Below are 20,874 nucleotides of genomic sequence, written 5' to 3' on the forward strand. Positions count from 1 at the left end.
CCGCAATCCCTCTGTTGTCCTCCTGTCTTTTTCTTCCCTGTAGCTCCCAGGGTGTGTCAAGGCTGGTAGGTCATTGTAGCTAACTATACGTGTGTGTGTTTTTAACAGGGTAGGTTCCCGGGGATTCCCTTGTTGTTTCTCATTAACATTCCAGCGGTAGGTGTTGATGGACAGAGTTAGGCTGAGAGGGTCAAATGTCCAAACACACACACATCCACTTTTTCGCTTTGCACACTTGGAGAGACTCCCTCCTTATCAGAGCTGGAAACACAGAGAAAAAAGGGAGGGAGGGAAGAGGAAAACAGGGTAAATAATCCTCCCCAGCCTGGCAGGAATTCCCTTGGGCAGTTTCCTGCAGGCCCTCTGACCAGCCGGTGTGTGTGTGTGTTTCTTGCAGACTGTATGAGCGGCCTGTGGAAGGAGGCTTTTAGCCCCTTGTTATTTGGCTGCAGGGTTTGGGAATAGGTAGGCGCGCACGCACACAGACACACACACACAAATCTGAGCCTTCTGACCCCTGACCCTGGAATGTGTAGGGGGTAGGCGGGAGGGGGATGGGTCCTCTTGCTAATGCAAATCAGGCTGTGTGACAAAAGCCAGGGCAAGGAAGGGAACTAGACAAATGTGTTAACTCTGCTTTTTTCACACCATCCTCAATGCTTCAATAAAAGTATCACCCCCAAAAAACTGAGTTACAGGCTCACGCATGGGTTATATTCCAGTTGACTGACCATGTAATACAGGAGAATGCTCAAGGCACTCACATGGTATCGTGACAATGTTAGCTAAAAACTCAAGATCTCGAAAATATAATGTTCAGAAAATCAAATTGGCTTTTGCAGTCCAAAAAGAATACAATAAAAAAAAACTACCTACACCTGAAATACAAAAAAAGCAGGCAATTATTATTATTTTCCAATCAGAAAAACACAATGAGGTGCAGCAACAAGGAGTGGGTCAATCGGGTGAGGGAAACAGACTTATGGAGTGGGTGACTTCCCCTAAAGTCATAAAAGAAGAGGATACATGGCCAGAGACCATGGTCCTGTTTATACACCTTAAAAAGGTGAGCTCAGAAACATGACATCAAAGATAGTGGAGCAACATCCTGCTTACAGCCATTAACAACTAAATTCTTATCGACCGAGACTCATATTTATTGGCTCTACTCATTCCGGGCCCTCCCTCACTTGATGTGATACCCAACAGAGGCATTCTCTGCAGTTTAAATGTTTATTGTTGATTTATGGAAGCAGGAACTCCCCATACCGTAAACAAAGATGTCATATGCCTGGGTCTACCTTTAACCATGCACTTTCCTTTTTTCCTTCCTATATGTAATCACTGATCTAATATGGTTGGATAGGTGATTACACCTACAATGTCATGTCAGATCAGTGGTAACTAAGGAAGGAAGGATGCATGTGTAAGGTATTAGAACAGGCCCATTGCCAGAATAGAGAATCGATAACACTGGACAGAAAACCATACGCTCTCTCTCACACAGTAGTGGCGTAGTCGGATGAGTGTATGTCACTAACAGGACCGTGACTGATTAACTCTGACTGGTTTATAAAGTGTTGGTTTGAGACCGAGATCCCTGGTGTCTCACATGATCATTCTAAGGACCTAGGACAAGGGTGTCATACACATTTTTTCCCCAGAGGGCCGCACGTACATTATATATATTTCTTCACCGTTAATATGAAAACAAAACGTGGTCTATCCATCGCTTTGTAATGTTTGATGCTCCCTGACTGTCTAGCTTTAGCTTCGATGACTGTTAGCAAGTTAGACAGAGGAGACTATAATTGTAGGTCCATTATAATTTCTACAGTTTCAAATTTGATTTTGTCATTTCAATGTTGATCGAGATCGTTTTTCTCTGGTAGTGTGTGTACACACACAAGTCAAAAGAAAGAACACACCTACTCATTCAAGGGTTTTTCTTTATTTTATTTTTTTTACTATTTTCTACATTGTAGAATGATAGTGAAGATATCAAAACTAAGAAATAACACATATGGAATCACGTAGTAACCAAAAAAGGTGTTAAACAAATTAAAATATATTTTATATAGATTCTTCAAATAGCCACTGACTTGATGACAGCTTTGCACACTCTTGGCATTCTCTCAACCAGCTTCACCTGGAATGCTTTTCCAACAGTCTTGAAGGAGTTCCCAAATATACTGAGCAATTGTTGGCTGCTTTTCCTTCACTCTGCAGTCCAACTCATCCCAAACCACCTTAATTGGGTTGAGGTTTGAGGTGATTGTGGAGGCCAGGTCATCTGATGCAGCACTCCATCCCTCTCCTTGGTCAAATAGCAATTCCATAGCCTGGGGTGTGTTTTGTGTCATTGTCCTATTGAAAAACAAATGATAGTCCCACTAAGCCCAAACCAGATGGGATGGCATATCGCTGCAGAATGCTGTGGTAGCCATGTGGGGTAAGTGTGCATTGAATTCTAAATAAATCAGACTGTCACCAGAAAAGCACCCCCACATAATCACACCCCTCCTCCCTGCTTCACGGTGGGAACAACACAAATTTGGACTCCTCAGACCAAAGAACAGATTTTCACCGGTCTAATGTCCATTACTCGGGTTTCTTGGCCCAAGCAAGTCTCTTCAAAATTGGTGTCCTTTAGTAGTGGTTTCTTTGCAGTAATTCGACCATGAAGGTCTGATTCACGCAGTCTCCTCTGAACAGTCGATGTTGAGAAGTGTCTGTTACTTGAACTCTGAGAAGCATTTACTGGAGCTACAATTTCTGAGGCTTGTAACTAATGAAATTCTCCTCTGCAGTAGAGGTAACTATGGGTCTTCCGTTCCTGTGGCGGTCCTCATGAGAGCCAGTTCCATCATAGCGCTTGATGGTTTTTGCGACTGAACTTGAATTTTCTGAATTCACTGACCTTCATGTCTTAAAGTAATGATGGACTGTCGTTTCTCTTTGCTTATTTGAGGTGTTCTTTCCATAATATGGAATTGGTATTTTACCAAATAGCGCTATCTTCTGTATACCACCCCTACCTTGTCACAACACAACTGATTGGCTCAAATGCATTAAGGAAAGAAATTCCACAAATTAACTTTTAACAAGGAATACCTATTAATTGAAATGCAATCCAGGTGACTAGCTCATGAAGCTGGTTGACAGAATTCCAAGAGTGTACAAAGCAGTCATCAAGGCAAAGTTATGGCTACTTCCAAGAATCTCAAATATAAAATATATTTTGATTTGTTTAACACTTTTTTGGTTACTACATGATAGTTTTTCTATATACCAAATCTGGAGTCAACCTGACTTATTTATTTGTTTTTAAAATTTAACTGCCGCTCCAAAATGGTTCATGAGAAGAATATCTTTAAAGTATTTTTAGCTAGCATATGTCCTAACGTGCATCTGTTAGGTATATTTGAATGCATTTAAAAAAAATAAAAAAAAAACATTAAAGACTGATGTAGAGTCTGACGTATGGTTCATGAGGAGATGATGATTGAATATTATTGCTCAAAATTATCTGCAAACAATGAGTTGTTAATAGTTTTCTTGTTTTTTTTAGATTTCAATACCAAATTCCGCGTGGTTCATTTTAGGGACGTCCATGATAGCTATGACAAGTTTCAAGTTGAAAGGGCACTATGGAGTGGATTTACAGTGGTTTAAATGGACACATACCTTTTCGCCATCTTTTGACTAACCACTTAGCTTTTCTCAAACTAAGTTAAGACATGTACCATGGGCCTACATAATGGTGTCATTTGGTCCTAGTGTTCATGAGAATGTATTTTAGCTTTGCTGTGAACCCGTAAATCACTCAAGCCAACTAAATTAGCTAGGGCATTTATATCCTTAGCTGTGTCTCCGTGCTGTGTGTAGTTCCCTCTGTCTACAATGTGTGTGTGTGTGTGTGTGTGTGTGTGTGTGTGTGTGTGTGTGTGTGTGTGTGTGTGTGTGTGTGTGTGTGTGTGTGTGTGTGTGTTCAGATAGAGGGCGTATGGTTGCTGTGTCCGTCACAGTCACGTAGAAATAGAGATACTAGATGTTGGGGCCACCTTACCTTGTCGTCTTGGTGGTCAAGGAGTTTATCCGAACACTGAGAGGAAGAGTCACTAAGGCTCTGAGCCCTACTACCTCGGGCCCTGCTCCTTCGCTAAAAGGTAGAGAGGAACTTCACGTTACTAGAGTAGACCCAAGCTATATAAATACATGAAAGCTAACAAAAAAAAATTGCAAAAAAATAGACGGACAGAAGACCTAAGTTAAATAAAGACCAAATTAATAAATAAATAAAAGCTAAATATAGGGTTTAATTAATATAGTAAAACAAAAATATTAACAAAGACTGATGCAAAATCAAAAAAAGACTGCTCCAAATCACCATTTCATGACACAGACAAATAAATGCATCTCGTTCTATACCACACGCACACTGAAGGGACCCTTCCCCTGTTCTACCTCAGACGCAATTAACCAGCAACAGACTATTTCAAGTTGACTAGATTTACCACCAATATATTCAATGAAAACAAACGTTGAGCTAGACCTATTCTTGTCTACTGTAAGAAAACATTAAATCGAGCCTCCCGAGTGGCGCTGTCTAAGGCACAGCATTGCAGTGCTGGAGGAGTCACTACAGATACGGGTTCAATCCGGGCTGTGTCGCAGCCGGCCGCTACCGGGAGACCCATGAGGCGGCGCACAATTGGCCCAGCGTTTTCTGGGTTAGGGGAGGGTTTGGCTGGGATGTTCATGTTCCATCGCGCTCTAGCGACTCCTTGTGGGGGCCGGGCGCATGCACACTGACTTCAGTCGCCAGCTGTATGGCGTTTCCTCTGACACATTGGTGCGCTGGCTTCCGGGTTAAGAGGGCAGTGTGTCAAGAAGCAGTGCGGCTTGGCGGGGTCATGTTTCGGAGGACGCCTGGCTCTCGACCTTCGTCTCTCCCGAGTCCGTACGGGAGTTGCAGCGATGGGACACGATTGTAACTACCAACTGGATATCACAAAATTGGGGAGAAAAATGGGTAAAAAGTACCAAATAAATAAATAAAAACACCAACATTATTTTTGACCACAAAGAGGAGTATTAATTTCAAAACATCAAAATGTCACTAGTCCCAACAAGAAGACAAATCCTGTAGACGTCATTCATCAACCCATGTGACGTCTTATGAAATCCCTTCTAATAACATTGGTTTGTCTGTCCTTTATTTCTCATGCGTTTCTCATCTCCTCTATGCTGTACCAGCCTAATTACATCAGGCCATACAAAGCCATTCCACAGGTTCAATAGAACTACAAGCATTTATTTTCATGTGTGCGTGTGTGTGTGTGTGTGTGTGTGTGTGTGTGTGTGTGTGTGTGTGTGTGTGTGTGTGCGCTGAGCAATTATTGCTTTTTGAGGATGGTTCGGGTTCCGGTTCAGTTATTAAAAAATAAATTGACGTTTTCGATTTAGTGTAGTTGTATTTTTTCTACATTAAATGCATTATGAAATAATGACATTAAAATTATGAGCTTTTTAATGGAAATTCCAAAGCAAAAAATGGTCAACATTCAGTTGACAAAACATTGAAAACATTCCATTGTCTCTGTCTGGTCCACATTGGGTAGACATCAATAGAAAATGAGGAAATTACTATGTAATAATAAATATTTCAGTTGTGTATATTACTTAGCTTTTATTTGATGACTATTATTTTTCATTCCTTAAATGCATCATCTCATCTCTGCTCAGGCAGTAGCAGCCAGACAACCAACCATCTAACGTTATCTCTGTGCTCCTCATATGGTACGGTCTTTGACCAATTTAGCTAGGCAAGCAGCTAGCTGGCTATAACTAGTAGCTGCCTAAGTAAGCTGAAGAGCTGTCTGACAAAATCATTTTACCAGTTCTTCAAAGTACATAAGGCATTCTTTCAAGACTGCTTATTACCAACTACTACAACTATCAATCGAGCAGAACTACCTCTATCCCTCTTGTCGTTGTGTTTATTCCACTCCCATGTGGTCTATGTGTAGGCTATGCGTCTCTGTCCAATCCGGGAAAGAACAGGCGCAATGGATTATGGTCATTGTAGTTAATTACCATGTTTCTCCTCTGAACTAGGTAGAATATTTGCCTAATGAAAAACACAACTCTCTTCAGCCCAGCATCCCACATAGTTCTTGATTTAATTTCTCATGTGAATTTGATTTCTCAATACAGAATTGTGCGTTGAGCTCACCCGCCCCAAAAAACAGAATGGAATTCAAGTAATTGAACCGACGTCGGTCAATTAGTTGTTTAATAACCCAGGGGGGAAAAATATGTGTGTGTGTATTTTCCCCCCTGACGGATGGTAGGGGTGGAGCACAAAATCTTCAACACAGCAGGGGCTCTAGCTCCAAAGAGCTCTGAGTAAGTGAAAGAGGTAAAGAGAGAGGGAGAACGTGTATGTAAGTGAAAGCATTTATACGGTGTCTGTGTGGAATGGTGTGTACTTATGTGAATTGGAAAGCATCTCTTTGCCCACTTGTAACCCTAACCCCAGTACCCCTCACCCTCTCCCAGCCCCCAAATTCTAACCCAGCATGGGCTTAGCACACAGAGAGCAGGGGAGTGGAGGGGACAAAAGGCCTGGGAGGCAATGCTGATTAGATGGGGGTTGATGGGAGAGGGAGACAGTGGGGCTAGAGGGGAGAGAGGGGTGGGGGTGGGGGAGAGAGAAGTGCTGGAGAGGGGGAAAGAGAGGAGAGGGGTGAAAAAGGAGAGGGAATGTGTTGATGGTTGTAGGGAGAGAGAAAGGGGCTAGAGGAGGTAGAGACGAACGGATGGCTCCAATTTCAGCAGTTGTAATTGGCAGAGGAGAAGAATGTCAAGTCATTTAAGAAAGGAAAGGTATTCCCCAGTGTATGTGTGTCCATGGCGTGGAGTGCCAGTGTGTGTGTGTCCATGGCGTGGAGTGCCAGTGTGTGTGTGTACATGGCGTGGAGTGCCAGTGTGTGTAGAGGAAGTGCAGGCCTTCAAAAAGCTTACCGTTTTTGTTCTGACAGAGAGGGTTGGGAAGCAAAACTAGATTCCAGGTTTTTGAGATAAGACCACTCTTCTTCCCCAAGCACAGTAAGAACGTTAGAAAAGTGAGATAATACAGAGAGAGAGAGAGAGAGAGCGAGAGAGAGCGAGCGAGAGAGCGAGAGAGCGAGAGTGCGAGAGTGCGAGAGTGCGAGAGTGCGAGAGTGCGAGAGTGCGAGAGTGCGAGAGTGCGAGAGTGCGATCTTACCAGTTTGCTGTAGTGGTACTTGCAGTAGCCACAGTACTTGACGTTGTCTGCGTCCGACCCTTGCTCCTCACACAACAACCCAGCAAACTGGGCACTGAGGAGATGAGAGAGAATATGTATCAAGAGAGAGAAGGGGATAGAGAGAAAAGTGAAAGGAGAAGACATAAGAGACAAAAGATGATATACACTGAGTGTACAAAACATTAGGAGGAATGTGATTGTCATTAGGACTTGATGCAGTGGTACATATGATTGATTTATCCATGACGTCTGTATGTTTCCGCAATTGAAATGTCGGCGTGTCTACGTCAAAACGTGTTCTTTTATGGTGTGTCTATGTCTGTAAGTTGTTACAGTATGTCTGATATTTGTCTCAAAACATTGTCCCCTCCGCTGCTGTCTTGGTTGGACCAGGTCTCTCTTGAAAAAAAGATTTTATCTTAATGAGACTAATCTGGATAAATAAAGGTTAAAAAAATCATAATTAGGAGGTCCTGCTCTTTCTATGACAGACTGACCAGGTGAATCCAGGGGAAAGCTATGATCCCTCATTGATGGAACTCCACTAGATGAAGATGAAGGGGAGGAGACAGGTGAAATAAGGATTTATAAGCCTTGAGACAATTCAGACATGGATTGAGTATATGTGCCATTCTGAATGTGAATGGGCAAGACAAAAGATTGTGCCTTGGAACGGGGTATGGTAGTAGGTTCCAGGCGGACCAGTTCGAGTGTATCAAGAACTGCAATGCTGCTGGGTTTTTCACGCTCAACAGTTTCCTGTGTGTATGAAGAATGATCCACCACCCAAAGGACATCCAGCCAACTTATAGGAAGCATTGGAGTCAACATGGGCCAGCATCCCTGTGGAACGCTTTCGACACCTTAAAGAGTCCACGCCTCAACGAATTGAGGCTGCTTTGAGGGCAAGGGGGGGACTCAATATCAGGAAGGTGTTCGTAATGTTTTGTACAGTCAGTATATTACAAACAAATTGTAGGTATTTGAATGAAGCTCACAATGTAAACATGTGTTAATGAAGATGTAGGTATTTGAATGTGGCTCTGGCTCACCATGTGACATGGAAGGCTTGTCGGCAGCCATGTTTGTTACAGGTCATGCAGGCTCCGGTGGCAGCTTTACTCTCTCTGCCCTGGTCCTCACAGATATAACACTTCTACACAGAGGAAAAAACAGTCACACACAGAAATGTAGGGACTCAAACAGACAGAGTGAAGTGTGTGTACCTTGTTGTAGCGATCGTGGGGTACAGACTGCAGTACGATGGGTTCCATGGTGGAGACATTAGCAAACTCCACTTCTGGGATGTAGAGGGCACACACCACATGGGCCCAACCTATAAAACAAACAGAGAACAAACATCAGCACACACACTATTACCTATTCAAACACACACCACTTGGACCCAACCTGCACACAGAGGGTAGAAACAAACAAAATCCCTTTCCATTTCAATCGTGTTAGTGGGAAAGGGAAAGGTAGCTGACGAACTAGAGCAGGAATGGGCAGTGGGCCAGTTAAATGACAAGTCGGATGGTGGTGAATAGTATCTCCCTCCCTCTGTTCTCTCTCTATTCCAGGAACAACAATAAGATTCAACTTACAGTTGAACCCCTGCCCTGCCTTTGACCTAGCCGGGGGGGACACACGGGGGATGAGAGGGGGAGGAGAAGAGGGGGAGGAGGAAAAGGGTGTAAAAGGGGATGTTGTTTTGAAGTCCCTCCAAGAATCTGGCAGAGGACTATAAAACAGGGCCATAAAACCATACAGTCTCCATACATACAAACAGAAATTTGCATCCTGTAGCACTAATTCCAAAACGTTTTGGGACAATGTAAAGTCCATGGAGAATAAGACCACCTCCTCCCAGCTGCCCATTGCACTGAGGCTAGGAAACACTGTCACCACCGATAAATCCACAATAATCGAGAATTTCAATAAACATTTCTCTACGGCTGGCCACGCTTTCCACCTGGCTACCCCAGCCCCGGCCAACAGCTCTGCACCCCCCGCAGCAACTGTCCCAAGCCCCCCCTGCTTCTCCTTCACCCAAATCCAGACAGATGAAGTCCTGAAAGAGCTGCAGAATCTGGATCCCCACAAACTAGCTGGGCTAGACAATCTGGACCCTCTCTTCCTAAAATTATCCGCCATACAATCTGGTTTCCGAGCTGGTCACGGGTGCACCTCAGCCACACTCAAGGTCCTAAACGATATCAGAACCGCCATCGATAAAAAACAGTACTGTGCAGCCGTCTTCATTAACCTGGCCAAGGCTTTCGACTCTGTCAATCACCGTATTCTTATCGGAAGACACAACAGCCTTTGTTTCTCGAATGGCTGCCTCGCCTGGTTCACCAACTACTTCTCAGATAGAGTTCAGTGTGTCAAATTGGAGGGCCTGCTGTCCGGACCTCTGGAAGTCTCTATGGGGGTGCCACAGGATTCAATTCTCGGGCTGACTCTTTTCTCTGTATATATCAATGCTGTCGCTCTTGCTGCGGGTGATTCTCTGATCCACCTCTATGCAGATGACACCATTCTGTATACATCTGGCCCTTCTTTGGACACTGTGTTAACAAACCTCCAAACAAGCTTCAATGCCATACAACACTCTTGAGGCCTCCAACTGCACTTAAATGCTAGTAAAACTAAATGCATGCTCTTCAACCGATAGCTACCCGCACCCGCCCGCCTAGCATCACTAATCTGGACAGTTCTGACTTAAAATGTGTGGACAACTATAAATACCTAGGTGTTTGGCTAGACTTTAAACTCTCCTTCCAGACTCATATTAAGCATCTCCAATCCAAAATTAAATCTAGAAGTGGCTTCCTATTTCGCAACAAAGCCTCCTTCACTCATGCTGCCAAACATACCCTCGTAAAACTGACTATCCTGCCGATCCTTGACTTCGGCGATGTCATTTACAAAATAGCCTCCAACACTCTACTCAGGAAAATGGATGCTGTCTATCACAGTGCCATCCGTTTTGTCACAAAATCCCTATATACTATTGTGACCTGTATGCTCTCGTTGGCTGGTCCTCGCTACATATTCGTCAGCAAACCCACTGGCTCCAGGTCATCTATAAGTCTTCGCTTGGTAAAGCTCCGCCTTATCTCAGCTCACTGGTCACGATAACAACGCCCGTAGCACATGCTCCAGCAGGTATATCTCACTGGTCATCCCCAAAGCCAACACCTGCTTTGGCCACCTTTCCTTCCAGTTCTCTGCTGCCAATGACTGGAACGAATTGCAAAAATCACTGAAGTTGGAGACTTATACCTCCCTCACTAACTTCAAGCATCGGCTGTCAGAGCAGCTTACCAATCGCTGCAGCTGTACACAGCCTATCTGTAAATAGCCTATCCATCCAACCAACTACCTACCTCATCCCCATATTTGCTTATTTATGTTTTTTTGCTCTTCTGTACACCAGTATTTCTATTTGCACATCCTCATCTGCACATCTATCACTCTAAAACTAGATGACAATATCCAAATAATGCTTGACTTGGTATAGGTACCCCCTGTATATTGCCTCATGATTGTTATTATGTGTTACTTTTATATATTTGTTTTACCTTTATTTAACTAGCCTAGTCAGTTAAGAACAAATTCTTATTTACAATGACTGCCTATACCGGCCAAATCCAAACGACCCTGGGCCAATTGTGCACCGCCCTATGGGACTCCCAATCACGTCCGGTTGTGATACAGCCCGGAATCGAACCAGGGTCTGTAGTGACGCCTCTAACACTGAGACGCAGTGCCTTACGCAGCTGCGACACTCGGGAACCCATTTCCAATATTACAATTTTTACTTTAGTTTATTTAGTTAATATTTTCTTAATTCTGTCTTAAAACGGCATTGTTGGTTAAGAGCTTGTAAGTAAGCCTTTAATGTTAAGGTCTGCTATACCTGTTGTATTCGGCGCATGTGACAAATACAATTTGATTTGATCTATAGTGGTGAAGACAGTAGTACAACTGACAACTTTACCAGGACATGGACTTGCAAATGTCAAGGTCTTTCTAAAAGCCTCATCTCTGATGAAGCAAGCTACATGATAGTGTTTGCCTAGCTAGCTACATGCCAAATGAATAGGTACGTTCACGTATCTGAAATGACATGATTATTGATGTTTACTGACCATATGAAGCAGTTACTTGCTGTATAGATGATAGAGCTAAATGTGTTTTGCAAGAAATAATGTGGACATCTGCTCGTCGAACATCTCTTTCCAAAATCATGGGCATTCTTATGGAGTTGGTCCCCCCTTTGCTGCTATAACAACCTCCAATTCTCTGGGAAGGCTTTCCACTAGATGTTGGGACATTGCTGTGGGAACTTGCTTCCTTTCAGCCACAACAGCAATAGTGAGGTCGGGCACTGATGTTGGGCGGTTAGGCCTGGCTCGCAGTCAGCGTTCCAATTCATACCAAAGGTGTACAATGGGGTTGAGGTCAGGCCAGTCAAGTTCCTCCACACCGATCTTAACAAACCATTTCTGTATGACCTCACTTTGTGCACATATAACGGATGTGAAATGGCTAGCTAGTTAGCGATGGTGCGCGCTAATAGCCTTTCAATCGGTGACGTCACTTGCTCTGAGACCTTGAAGTAGTGGTTCCCCTTGCTCTGCAAGGGCCGCGGCTTTTGTGGAGCGATGGGTAACGATGCTTCGTGGGTGACTGTTGTTGATGTGTGCAGAAGGTCCCTGGTTCGCGCCCGGGTCGGTGCGAGGGGACAGACTAAAGTTATAATGTTACACACATGGGGCATTGTCATGCTGAAACAGGAAAGGGCCATCCCCCAAACTGTTGTCACAAATTTGGAAGCACAAAATTGTGTAGAATGTCATTGTATGCTGTTGCATTAAGATTTCCCGTCACCCCCGCACCTCTCTGATTCAGGAGAGTTGGGTTAAATGCGGAAGACACATTTCAGTTGAAGGCATTCAGTTGTACAACTGACTAGGTATCCCCCTTTCCCTTTCTGTGAGCTTGTGTGGCCTACCACTTTGAGACTGAGCCGTTGTTGCTCCTAGACATTTCCACTTCACAATAACAGCACTTACAGTTGACATGGGCAGCTCTAGCAGGCCATAAATTTGATGAACTGACTTGTTGGAAAGGTGGCATCCTATGACGGTGCCACGTTGAAAGTCACAGAGCTCTTCAGTAAGGCCATTCTACTGCCAATGTTTGTCTATGGAGATTGCATGGCTGTGCTCGATTTTTTTACACCTGTTGTAGCTGAAATAGCCGAATCAACTAACTTGAAGGGGTGTCCACATACTTTTGTATTTATAGTGTACGTTCCATCCATGTTTATTCTTCGCTGTGACCTCCTTGTGAACCCAGAGAGGAGCCTCCTCTCAGCCCTATTTACCCAAGCCTGGCTCGCCCCCTCATAAACACACACAACAGGCAGCACACATCCCATTAATGAGACAAAATAAGCATTGGCTAACCACAGAACCTTGTTAGAGGCCAACAGCCTGTGTGTCAATAGTTGATGGGATTACTCAGATCAAGGAGGCTCCATATCAGCGTTTCCCAAACTAGGGGCTTGGTTCATAAAACCGGGGTTACGTCAGTAACCTCCCGTGGCCGCTAGAGGTGGTTGTAATAAACAGAGGTTTCTGTTTTCTTCCTACAAATGTGTCTCTATCTTTTGAACAGTTTAAGCTACAAAATATTATGACCCCATCACTAAGAGATAAGACTCTCAGGTACACGTATGTCTGTTTCCCTCTACAATGTCCACAAGCCACACAGGACTCATTAGAACAGAGTGGACAAGACCAGGCACTAAACCCAACTGAGGGAAAAAAGAACATCACTAGCTAGGTTTCAATCCAATTGCGACAGATTTATGCAAATTTCTAAAATCTACATAATAACAATATGCACATTTTCCCACCAGAGATGTTTCCATCAAATTTACTTGTTGTGAATAAACATCTGTGTGTGATGACGTAGTGGACATAAAAATACATTTTGCAGATAAATTCCCATGTACCGAATACAAGGGTTCCATCCATCATTTTGGCAGAGTGCTAATGGCAGAGAATCGAACATGGCGGAGACACGCACTTGAGCCTTTTACTTTCAGTTTTGGTCCACTAGCTTCAAAAAGCTGTAAAAAGCTGTGGTGCTGCCAGCGATGGTTTGGGTCTCACTGTGTGTCCCTTACAGATGGTTAATCATAGCCTACAATATTCAGTGCATGTTTTCTCATATAAACTGAAACTAAGCAAACAGTGCAGCAACCAGGAAATTAACGAACGATTTCTACATTGCCCGCTTGACCCGATTCCCACTAGATAGCATAGCCACAAAGTCAGATGCCGGTCCGGCAGGATAAATCAATAGGGGAATATCACAGCCAATCCCAACACTTACGGGTAAGTAATACTGTGAAAGACTATCATTCCACAATTACTGTGGATATATTATGGACATTTTCTGAAATTACAATGCAAAAATTATATACAAAAATCCTGTGTAGCACCTTTAACAATCTGTAAGGGACACACAGTGAGACCCAAACCATCGCTGGCAGCCCCGCAGCCGCATTGTGAATTCACATGGAATTGTATTACTTTTTCAAACGTAATGCCAATAAAAATGGCAGTTTAAACGTTAAGAAAAAAATTCTGTTTGTCACATCCCTACTCACAACACACCTATCCCAGACATATAGGTGATTCTTACCTCCGTTATCGGTCCTCTTGAGGGCGCCGTCTTTGTGGGGGCAAAGCTCACATCTCTGCAGAGAGAGAAACAGGAGGGAGGGAGACATGGGCAATTAGCAAAACTTTTTATCATGCAGATATATACTATAGTATAGCCTCTGCATCTGTCCTCGTGCTCCTAGACCTTAGTGCTGCTTTTGATATCATCCATCACACATTCTTTTGGAGAGATTGGAAACCCAAATTGGTCTACACGGACAAGTTCTGGCCTGGTTTAGATCTTATCTGTCGGAAAGATATCAGTTTGTCTCTGTGAATGGTTTGTCCTCTGACTAATCAACTGTAAATTTCGGTGTTCCTCAAGGTTCCATTTTAGGACCACTATTGCTTTCACTATATATTTTACCTCTCGGGGATGTCAATCGAAAACATAAATGTTAACTTTCACTGCTATGCGGATGACACACAGCTGTACATTTCAATGAAACATGGTGAAGCCCCAAAATTGCCCTCGCTGGAAGCCTGTGTTTCAGACATAAGCAAACTTTCTACTTTTAAACTCGGACAAAACAGAGATGCTTGTTCTAGGTCCCAAGAAACAAAGAGATCTTCTGTTGAATCTGACAATTAATCTTGATGGTTGTACAGTCGTCTCAAATAAAACTGGGAAGGATCTCGGCGTTACTCTGGACCCTGATCTCCTTTTCAAGGACAGCTTTTTTCCATTATCGTAACATTGCAAAAATCAGACATTTTCTGTCCAAAAATGATGCAGAAAACTTAGTCCATGCTTTTGTTACTTCTAGGTTAGACTACTGCAATGCTCTACTTTCCGGCTACCCGGATACAGCACTAAATAAACTTCAGTTAGTGCTAAATACGGCTGCTAGAATCCTGACTAGAACCAAAAAATGTGATCATATTACTCCAGTACTAGCATTCCTACACTGGCTTCCTGTTAAGGCAAGGGCTGATTTCAAGGTTTTACTGCTAACCTACAAAGCATTACATGGGCTTGCTCCTACCTATCTTTCTGATTTGGTCCTGCCGTACATACCTACACGTACGCTACGGTCACAAGACGCAGGCCTCCTAATTGTCCCTAGAATTTCTAAGCAAACAGCTGGAGGCAGGGCTTTCTCTTATAGAGCTCCATTTTTATGGAATGGTCTGCCTACCCATGTGAGAGACGTAGACTCTGTCTCAACCTTAAAGTTTTTATTGAAGACTCATCTCTTCAGTAGATCCTATGATTGAGTTTGGTCTGGCCCAGGAGTGTGAAGGTGAGTGGAAAGGCACTGGAGCAACAAACCGCCCTTGCTGTCTCTGCCTGGCCGGTTCCCCACTCTCCACTGGGATTCTCTGCCTCTTATCCCTCTAGTGGTGTGGGGCTGTGCTTTGGCAAAGTGGGTGGGGTTATATCCTGCCTGTTTGGCCCTGTCTGGGGGTATCATCGGATGGGGCCACAGTGTCTCCTGACCCCTCCTGTCTCAGCCTCCAGTATTTATGCTGCAGTAGGTTATGTGTCGGGGGGCTAGGGTCAGTCTGTTATATCTGGAGTATTTCTCCTGTCTTATCTGGTGTCCTGTGTGAATTTCAGTATGCTCTCTCTAATTCTCTCTTTCTCTCGGAGGACCTGAGCCCTAGGACCATGCCTCAGGACTATCTGGCATGATGACTCCTTGTTGTCCCCAGTCCACCTGGCCGTGCTGCTGCTCCGGTTTCAACTGTTCTGCCTGCGGCTATGGAACCATGACCTGTTCACTGTGATTATTATTTGACCATGCTGGTCATTTATGAACATCTTGGCCATGTTCTGTTATAATCTCCACCCGGCACAGCCAGAAGAGGACTGGCCACCCCTCATAGCCTGGTTCCTCTCTAGGTTTCTTCCTAGGTTTTGGCCTTTCTAGGGAGTTTTTCCAAGCTACCGTGCTTCAACACCTGCATTGCTTGCTGTTTGGGGTTTAGGCTGGGTTTCTGTACAGCACTGATATATCAGCTGATGTAAGAAGGGCTATATCAATAAATTTGATTTAGATACACTTGCAAGCATGTACCCTAATCTCTTTCTAACACACACTTTTGGGTAATCAGTGATCCAACACTTATCAAATAAGTGTAAGTGGGTTCCACCCCATAGCATAGGAAGGGAGGGCCTAGTTGGCTTCAAGCCTCAGCTTTTCCTACAGTACAAACATACTGCTGCCCAAGACTGCTTCCCTTTCCTGTGTGTCTGTGTCCGTGTGCTTTTATCTCTCCAGTCATGACAATTTCACACCCGTTACTCCACCCCTCCCACAGGATGCATGCCATCCCTCAACATCCCTGCCAGTTTTCGTCCACAAAATATCATAAGAGACTATGACACCACTGTTTAACCATTTCTACAGCCAGGATGAGAAATACTCTGGGGTGTTTCTTAGGCATGTCCGTTGCTTCCACGGACATGACCGACTGTCACTGTAATATTAACCAATGTTCTAGTTGTTTTTTTGGATTGGTTAATACAAGCACCACATGGTAGTCTTTAGTGCCAGGTAGTAGAGCTGGGCGATATGGACAAACATCCATATATCACCATAAATTGCCTGAATTAATGTGATAACAAATAGCATAAGTTTAAGTTCATAATATGTTTAAGTTCAAACCTCACATATCTCTAGTATAGGCTACTTACTGCAATGAACGACATATGCAAAATGCCTGCGATAAGTGATCAGTATGGTCGGTAACAATCGTTTTTGGTTTACTGTCCCAGCTCTACCAGGTAGTTGCCAATTGTGTTGAATTCTTTGAAGTGCTAGAGAGTACCTATTTATACCACATCATTTCCTATAAAGTACCAGCTTAATACTAGTGGAAGCTCTATCATAAAATACAGTGCTGAGAATGCATTGTTGATATTCTATTGATCAGACTCACCACTCTGGCTGCTCTCTCCTGAGATTCACACTTCCTGCAGAACCAGGGTCCAGTGGGCACCTGCACGATGCCATAGCACGCTGCAGAGAGAACACAGTTATTAACCACAATAACCTCTCTCACACTAGGGCTGCAAAATATGGGCAAAATAAAATGTACGCGATTTTTTTTAACCAAATATTGTCATTTAGAGTAGAGGTCGACCGATTAATTAGGGTCGGTTTCAAGTTTTCATAACAATCGGAAATCTGTATATATATTTTTTTACACCTTTATTTAACTAGGCAAGTCAGTTAAGAACACATTCTTATTTTCAATGACGGCCTAGGAACGGTGGGTTAACTGCCTTGTTCAGAAGCAGAACGACAGATTTTTACCTTGTCGCTCAGGGATTCAATCTTGCAACCTTATGGTTAACTAGTCCAACGCTCTAACCACCTGCCTCACGAGGAGCCCGCCTGTTACGCAAATGCAGTAAGAAGCCAAGGTAAGTTGCTAGCTAGCATTAAACTTATCTTATAAAAAACAATCAATCAATCATAATCACTAGTTATAACTACACATGGTTGATGATATTACTAGTTTATCTAGCGTGTCCTGTGTTGCATATAATCGATGCAGTGCGCATTCGCGGAAAAGGACTGCCGTTGCTCCAACGTGTACCTAACCATAAACATCAATGCCTTTCTTAAAATCAATACACAGAAGTATATATTTTTAAACCTGCATATTTAGCTAAAAGAAATCCAGGTTAGCAGGCAATATTAACCAGGTGAAATTGTGTCACTTCTCTTGCGTTCATTGCACGCAGAGTCAGGGTATATGCAACAGTTTGGGCCGCCTGGCTCATTGCGAACTAATTTGCCAGAATTTTACATAACTATGACATAACATTGAAGATTGTGCAACGTAACAGGAATATTTAGACTTATGGATGCCACCCGTTAGATAAAATACGTAACGGTTCCGTATTTCACTGAAAGAATAAACGTCTTGTTTGAGATGATAGTTTCCGGATTCGACCATATTAATGACCTAAGGCTCGTATTTCTGTGTGTTATTATGTTATAATTAAGTCTATGATTTGATAGAGCAGTCTGACTGAGTGATGGTAGGCATCAGCAGGCTCGTAAGCATTCATTCAAACAGCACTTTCGTGCGTTTGGCCAGCAGCTCTTCGCAATGTTTCAAGCATTGCGCTGTTTGACTTCAAGCCTATCAACTCCCGAGATTAGGCTGGTGTAACCGATGTGAAATGGCTAGCTAGTTAGCAGGGTGCGCGCTAATAGCGTTTCAAACGTCACTCGCTCTGAGACTTGGAGTAGTTGTTCCCTTGCTCTGCATGGGTAACGCTGCTTCGAGGGTGGCTGTTCTCGATGTGTTCCTGGTTCCAGCCCAGGTAGGAGCGAGGAGAGGGATGGAAGCTATACTGTTACACTGGCAATACTAAAGTGCCTATAAGAACATCCAATAGTCAAAGGTATATCTAATACAAAACGTATAGGGAGAAATAGTCCTATAATTCCTATAACAACTACAACCTAAAACTTCATACCTGGGAATATTGAAGACTCATGTTAAAAGGAACCACCAGCTTTCATATGTTCTCATGTTCTGAGCAAAGAACTTAAACGTTAGCTTTCTTACATGGCACATATTGCACTTTTACTTTCTTCTCCAACACTTTGTTTTTGCATTATTTAAACCAAATTGAACATGTTTCGTTATTTATTTGAGGCTAAATTGATTTTATTGATGTATTATATTAAGTTAAAATAAGTGTTCATTCAGTATTGTTGTAATTGTCATTATTACAAATACATTATATATTTATTTTTTTAATCGTCCGATTAATCAGTATGGGCACAAACAACACAATATGAATGTTTTAACTTAGGAAGAGTTCAGAAATCAATATTTGGTGGAATAGCCCTAATTTTCAATCACAGGTTTCATGCGTCTTTGCATGCTTTCCACCAGACTATCACATTGATGTTGGGTGACTTTATGCCACTATGGCGCAAAAATTCAAGCAGCTCGGCTTTGTTTGATCGCTTGTGACCACCCATAATTGATTTAGTGTTGTTTACACTGTTCCAAACAGGCAGAAAAATGATACTGTAAAGTAAAAGCACCTGTTTGTCACATATGCACGCAGTTCTTGCTCACATATCCTCCTTTTTCTTGATCTCCTTCTTATTATGATGATCATCGTTATAATAATAAGTAATGTTGTTATCATTAGTAGCCTTGTATTACTTGTAGGCCTAAGAGCACATCCTGTTAAGACTTATACTCTAACTTACTTAGGCCTATATTTCAATATGTATCAATGATTAATTTGTTCATGACATCAAACTGCATACGAGACATTCATGGTTTGAAATGCAACTAAGCATTTTAGTTTTAAAATTAAATAACAAAGAGAGCATTGAATAATTTCATGAGGCAATGAACCGCAAATGAATGCATGCAACTATTTTTGGTCAGCTGTAATAAAGGCTTCATATACATTTTTTGTTGTTGTTAGATCAGCCTCTCTGGTACACTTATTTATTTAGTGTTGTTTACGCCTATCCAAGAGGTCAGAAAAAGTTATAATATTGTAATTTAACAGCAACAGTTAAGCCCACATAATACTCACACAACGCTTGCTCCTATAACTTCCTTTTTCTTGATCTCCAGTAGTTTCCACAACTAAGTCAAATGTCTTCCACGATCTGACTTCCCCTTTCCCTCCTGAGCAACCAGTAAACATCTGCCCAGTTCGAGTTTCTTTTTCACATCCTCTGCATCCATTTTGCTGTCACGTGTTACTGTGTTTGGAGCTTGTTATAACCAATTTATTGATGTGATTATGATAGGCTATAGGTCAAGCCCTATTGGTCACATGCATGGTATGCTTACATGTTTCACATAAAGAGAGCAAGGGTTGAGGGAATAGGGAATGTTTTCCCTAAACAAATGAGGGACTCCAGTAACAGAACTGTTCAGTCAGAAAGAAGTAACAAACTAAATGGCTGAAATGGTGTTGCAGCTTCAGCACCAATAAACACTGTGTGAGCAATAAACACTTGCTGTGCAGGGGTGCATTTTTGCAGCAGTAGGGAGTAGAGCGAGACAACGTGTGCTAGTCACACAGGGACTCGCTGCATTTTTTTTTTTTTATACAGTGTGACCATCAGGCTAATTCTCGAGTCATGTGTGTCTTAATTATTTAATCAAACAATGTGCTTAAAGTATCTGACAAGCTCAGTGCATATGTAGTTTATTTTATTCAAACACATAGGGTGTGTGTCTATATATGGAAAAATAAGTTAAAACATTTCGACCAATCGATTGGTCGAAAGAACGGGACGACTCTCAGGTCGACCAAGATTTTTTGGGTCGGGGACAGCTCTAAATCAACAGAAATAATCCACTGATAATAAAAAGGGTAGCGTTGTCTATTGTTGTAGACAGAGGGGTCAGTGAATTGTACAACCGTGTCACAATGTGTTGGTTAGCTACAGATTACATTTAGACTCCCGAGTGGGCACTGTATTTCATTGCAAGAGGCGTCACTACAGTCCCTGGTCCTAATCCAGGCTGTATCACATCCCGTCGTGATTGGGAGTCCCATAGGGAGGCGCACAATTGGCCTAGCATCGTCCAGGTTTGGCTGTCATTGTAAATAAGAATTTGTTCTTAACTGACTTGCCTAGTTAAATAAAGGTTAAATGAAAAATGTCAATAATTTTGACCCAATTAATTCACATTTAAAACGAATGGGTGGGTGTGTATTTAATAACAAGGGTCTAAAGCATGTACAAATAGGTTTGTTAGTTGTATGGGTATGAGGCCAGATATTCAATTCACCAGAATTATGACAACTAAGAAACGAAGCATGACAATGATCACGACTTTCTCTCTCACAAAGCAAAAATCACCAGTATTGACTGGATACCA

The 20,874-nt window shown here is 42.7% G+C and overlaps 1 protein-coding gene across 3 annotated transcripts in view; it reads right to left on the reverse strand.

Moving 5' to 3' along the window:
• Nucleotides 1-20,874, reverse strand: part of LOC129822991 (protein AF-10-like) — an 82,746-nt gene that overhangs the window by 48,339 nt on the left and 13,533 nt on the right. For 2 of the 3 annotated variants that reach the window (XM_055881629.1, XM_055881630.1), the window contains 6 exons: nucleotides 16,927-17,006; nucleotides 14,021-14,075; nucleotides 8,521-8,630; nucleotides 8,347-8,450; nucleotides 7,274-7,367; nucleotides 4,070-4,162 (listed from right to left, as the gene is read on the reverse strand). In XM_055881629.1, coding sequence (XP_055737604.1) covers nucleotides 4,070-4,162; nucleotides 7,274-7,367; nucleotides 8,347-8,450; nucleotides 8,521-8,630; nucleotides 14,021-14,075; nucleotides 16,927-17,006 — 536 coding nt within the window. The remainder of the gene's footprint in view (nucleotides 1-4,069; nucleotides 4,163-7,273; nucleotides 7,368-8,346; nucleotides 8,451-8,520; nucleotides 8,631-14,020; nucleotides 14,076-16,926; nucleotides 17,007-20,874) is intronic. The other variant, XM_055881631.1, reaches the window with a different exon arrangement.

The sequence above is a fragment of the Salvelinus fontinalis genome, chromosome 25, assembly GCF_029448725.1.
Source record: "Salvelinus fontinalis isolate EN_2023a chromosome 25, ASM2944872v1, whole genome shotgun sequence".
NCBI lineage: Eukaryota > Metazoa > Chordata > Actinopteri > Salmoniformes > Salmonidae > Salvelinus > Salvelinus fontinalis.